At 40.7% G+C, this 4,597-nt stretch overlaps 1 protein-coding gene across 1 annotated transcript; it reads right to left on the reverse strand.

Annotated features, from left to right (window-relative positions):
* Positions 1-1,099: 1,099 nt before the first annotated feature.
* LOC122141685 (gastrula zinc finger protein XlCGF8.2DB-like) lies at positions 1,100-2,451 on the reverse strand. Its single transcript, XM_042749643.1, has one exon. The coding sequence runs from the start codon at positions 2,339-2,341 to the stop codon at positions 1,724-1,726; it is 618 nt and encodes a 205-aa protein (XP_042605577.1). The 5' UTR covers positions 2,342-2,451; the 3' UTR covers positions 1,100-1,723.
* Between the last annotated feature and the right edge of the window lie 2,146 nt (positions 2,452-4,597).

Here is a 4,597-nt window from a genome sequence, read left to right on the forward strand (position 1 = left end):
TTTCTAAGAAACGCACATAACTTCATAAGTTATAGCTAACTTTCATCTGTGAATATTAAATATTTTTAACTTCTGGTGTTTTCTTCCATGCGGACGCAGGCCTTCAATGTAAGCACATCAGTGAGGCAAGCGAATGCTAATTTTCGAAATGTGCTTTTGATTGCGTCTTGTTGATAACTTATGGTTAACGCGCCACTCAGAGGCGTCCAAAAGCTTCAAATCACTGTGCAGATGCGGTGGCAGTAGAATGATCATTTTGTTTGGGCCACCTCCTGTAGGACTTTATTTGTGGATGACAGTCAACATGATGTGGAATGTCAATGAATTCTGATAGCCGTCCTTTTGGAATGATCTGGAGCATTTTTATATGTAACGGACAGTCCTCTGTGGGTCTTACTCCTCCGTCAACTGGCAGTTGAAATCAGCTTCCGTATACCGCAATACACCCCCGTGTACGTCGTACTACCGCTGAAAAGCGTCGAAAGCTTCGGAAGTGAAAGTAAGAACAAACAATGGCGGAGAGATTAGAACAATTGAATCTTGTCAGTATCTGAATGTGCAATTCTACTATGATCTCTCTGATGAGAGTTTTAGAGACATCAATCGAAGGCTTGCTGCGTGGAGGAAAGTTGCCCAGGACGCTGACATGTCAAGGTCAGGCTTGTGAATGTGCCGGAATTTTTAGAATGAGCTGGGGCCACAATATTTAATTATTCATTTTAATTGATTAACTGCCAATCAATTTTAGAAATCATGAAAATAAAAAAAATGACAATTACAACTTATCGTTATAAAATCATTATTTAATTTATTAAAAGTTAATCATTCAGGTTTGTTTATCAGTACCATAGCAACGCCACCTTCCGCTGGAATTCGTCGGATAGGAACCCATCCCGTAGCCTCGCGCAAGAGTTACAATTTTTTGAACGCATCCTACGACCAACGACACCGTTTTCCCTGTGAGATCAGAATGTTTCGCCCGACCCATTTATCGTGGGTTCGCTGCCAAAGTTCAACGGCTGGAGAAGTTCTTATTAATAACATTGCAAATCATATCAAAATAAAAAGTAGTCACTAACAGGGCAACTAAAAAACAGTCATCCGTAGAGGAGTATCTAGTTAACTCAGGCTTTGTGGTGTCAGCCGACAGGTCTCAGTATTATGGTCATACAGTGTGGGCCTTTTTTTGGCTGTTTTGGTTCTTTATGCTGTTTTGACACAATTCTGATCAAGTCTTCAGTGTCTGATTTGTTACAAAATCTTACATCACATACTGACAATATACATGTGGCATGCAGGGCTGAGAGCCGCGGGAACCAGTGAACATTCACACAACTTTAATTACAAAAAAAAAGCAAAGCAGCAGCCCCTCACAGGCATAAACATAATAAACCACAACATAAAGTCCAGGCCTGTTCTCTCTAGTCTTGCACTCCTCCTTTTATCCTTCCGAGAGACTCACTCTGTTCTTATGGCTCTCAGCCCCTGCTCTGTTTGCCACAATAATGTTTGAGGGTTTTTTGATATATGAAACACATTTCTCACTGAAGACACGTGAAAGGTCTCTCTCCAGTGTGAAGCCTCATGTGATTATTAACAGTTGTTTTATGTCTGAAGCTTTGTCCACAGTGATCACGTGTGAATGGCTTCTCACTAGTGTGACTGTTCATCTGATAGTTGAGATTTAGTTTTGTTGTGATGTTCTTCCACACAGTTTGCAGATTTAATGCTTCTCTCTGGTGTGAATTCTCATGTGCCTGTTAAAGCTTGCTTGTCTCGAGAAACTGTTTCCACACAGTTTACATGTGAACAGCGTCTCTCCAGTGTGAATTCTCTTGTGCCTGTTAAAGTTTCCTTGTTGAGTGAAACTCTTTCCACATTGAGAGCATGTGTAAGGCTTCTCTCCAGTGTGAATCCTTATGTGCCTTCTGAGGCTTCCTTTTTCAATAAAACTGTTTCCACACAGTTTGCATGTGAACGGCTTCTCTCCTGTGTGAATTGCCATGTGAACATTCAAAGCGCTTTTATGTGTAAAACTATTTCCACATTGAGGACAGGTGAAAGGCTTCTCTCCAGTGTGAACTATCATGTGGCTTTTAAGGTATCTTTTTTGAATGAAACTCTTTCCACAATGATGGCAGAGGAAAAACTTCTCTCCTGTGTGAACTATCATGTGGCTTTTAAGGTATCTTTTCTGAATGAAACTCTTTCCACACTGATGGCAGAGGAAAGACTTATCTCCTGTGTGAATTCTTATGTGGTCATTAAGAGTGTTTTTGTGTGTAAAACTCTTTCCACATTGAGGGCAGGTGAAAGGCTTCTCTCTAGTGTGAAATATCATGTGCCTTTTAAGGTTTCCCTTTTTAGGGAAACTATTTCCGCAGTTTGCAGCTGTAAGGCTTCTTTCCGATGTGAATTCTCATGTTGGACTTGAAGTTTTCTTCTTGTCCTGATCGATCAACTCTTACCCACATTGATATGCAGGTGAAATTGACATTCATCGAGTTCCAGATTTTGAGTTGAAGCTTCTTTCTCTTCCTTTTTTTTTTTCTCGTGACAAAGTTATTTGCAATCTGTGAGCAGGAAAAATGAATTTTGTCCATTTATGAAATCCATGTTGTCGTACACTGACTTTATTTTACCTTGTATTTCATTCAGTGCCGGGGCACTCGTGGATGCTGGAGAAAATGGCCACCTAAATTGTAGCTCCGCTCCTGATTGCTTAATAAATGCTACCCTCTTTGATTTAAGTTAAAGAATCCCTCCCTAATAAAAAAGCCCAACACAACAACTAACGTGTATGAGACCTCATCAACCGTGTCCTTTTTGACGTATTGCACCTTCACTTCCACGTAAAAGAAATAAACAACTGCATCAGCATGAAACGTGCTTAAATCCCCTCAGTCTTTCACAGAACAACACGACGCGACCCAGTTTTAAACGAAATACGAGCACTTGGAACCTGATTGGGGAAATCGATGGTCGTTTTGACAATATCTAAAGTCATCTCGATGCCATATCGCCCTCTGCTTCTGCAGTTCACGAGACTTTATCCAACTTATCACAAAGAGTGTCCTCAAATGAATCCCGCTTAATGGAATCTGAAAACAGAATCTCTACCACAGAGGATGCTCTGCGGGCCCACGAAGGTGAACTTTCTGCTTTGACGAAAACTGTGACTCTGCTTCAAGCTAATGTGGATGACCTAGAAAGCCGAGGAAGACGTAAGAATCGTGAATCGGGGATTACCCAGAAAGCTAAGGGCTCTACCCCTCCCCCCAATTCCTGAGGAAATGATACTAAAATGGCTTGACCTTTTGATCTCAGGCTTGAAATTGAGAGGTCACACCAATCCTTTGCATCTCTCAGGAGCTTTCAAGATCGCTCGATGGAAGTGTATGAGGAAGCAGAGGGAATTCGATGCTGTGAAGAAGATTCTAGTCAAACGCAAAATGTTCTGTGGATTCGTGTACCCGGCCAAGTTGTGTTGTTTTCCCATGATTCAGAGCTTCACACGTTCAGCACCCGGCCACGGTGGAGGAGTTCAAAAAGGTCTTTGAAAAATAAGCGATAAAGGGATTCTTACCTTCTCTCTTATCTTTACCATATTCGGAGGGTAGTGACTTTAATTTTCCCTTGTTCTCATATGCTATTAATTTGTTTGTAATCGGTGTGAATGGCAGATGTGACTTATTTTATAACGGACTTTAAAATATTTCCATCCCTTCTGCTGTATGATACTGCGGGGTAATGATGTCAATTTTTCTGGAGCAGATTAACTTAGGGCTTCTCCAAATAGGTATGATCCCGAATCTTATGTTGGTAGGGAGGTATAATTTTTGTTTACCTGAGTCCAGTGGGGTAAGACCCAGGTTTTAGGGGTATTCAGTTGGGGGTTGGGGCCGGGGTGGGGGGAGAGGGAGGTTTTTTTTTTGTTATTTGTTCTTCAAGGTTAAAAAATTGCCTAAGATACTTTTGTTGTTTTAAACTTTTTGTTTTAAACTACATTAACAAGTCTCTTATTGGGACACTTATCGTAATGCAGAGCACGACTAATTTGACGTGGAATGTCAAAGGTTAGTGCATGGGGGTAAAAGGAAAAAATACTGACATTTCTAAAAAAGGAAAGTCACATTGCCATGCTTCAAGAAACTCATCTATCGGATGGCGAACATTTAAATTGAATCGAGACTGGGTGGGTCAAAAAAATTGTGCCTCTCTTTCCCTATCTTCCCCACTTCATTTAACCCTTATTTTCAATCTTTCAGCATGGCGACACTGGGAATCTTTCAAATATCTTGTTTATTTTTAGAGGGCACTCTAAAGTCTTTCCAGAGATTGTGGAACATATAAGTTCCAAAGTCCCCAAATTTTTTAAAATATCTTCAGTTGTGGCATTTTTTAAAACCAAGATGACAAAGAAGAGTTGGGGATCACAACCAACAGAAATCGAAGACTTTTACTGATCCAGTCTGTTTAAAGGGATCAAATCAAGGGCATATGACATCTTGTCTAGTAATTGCACCTCTGCTTTGGGCCCGGGGCTGAACGGTGTTTGAGAGAAAAACACTGGACAAACCATTGAAAAGAATGACGG

Source organism: Cyprinus carpio, chromosome A4, assembly GCF_018340385.1.
Source record: "Cyprinus carpio isolate SPL01 chromosome A4, ASM1834038v1, whole genome shotgun sequence".
In the NCBI taxonomy this organism is placed as follows: domain Eukaryota; kingdom Metazoa; phylum Chordata; class Actinopteri; order Cypriniformes; family Cyprinidae; genus Cyprinus; species Cyprinus carpio.

Bases quoted from the DNA above. Each gene is read 5' to 3' on its own strand.
- LOC122141685 (XM_042749643.1), bottom strand. From the start codon at position 2,341: ATGATATTTCACACTAGAGAGAAGCCTTTCACCTGCCCTCAATGTGGA.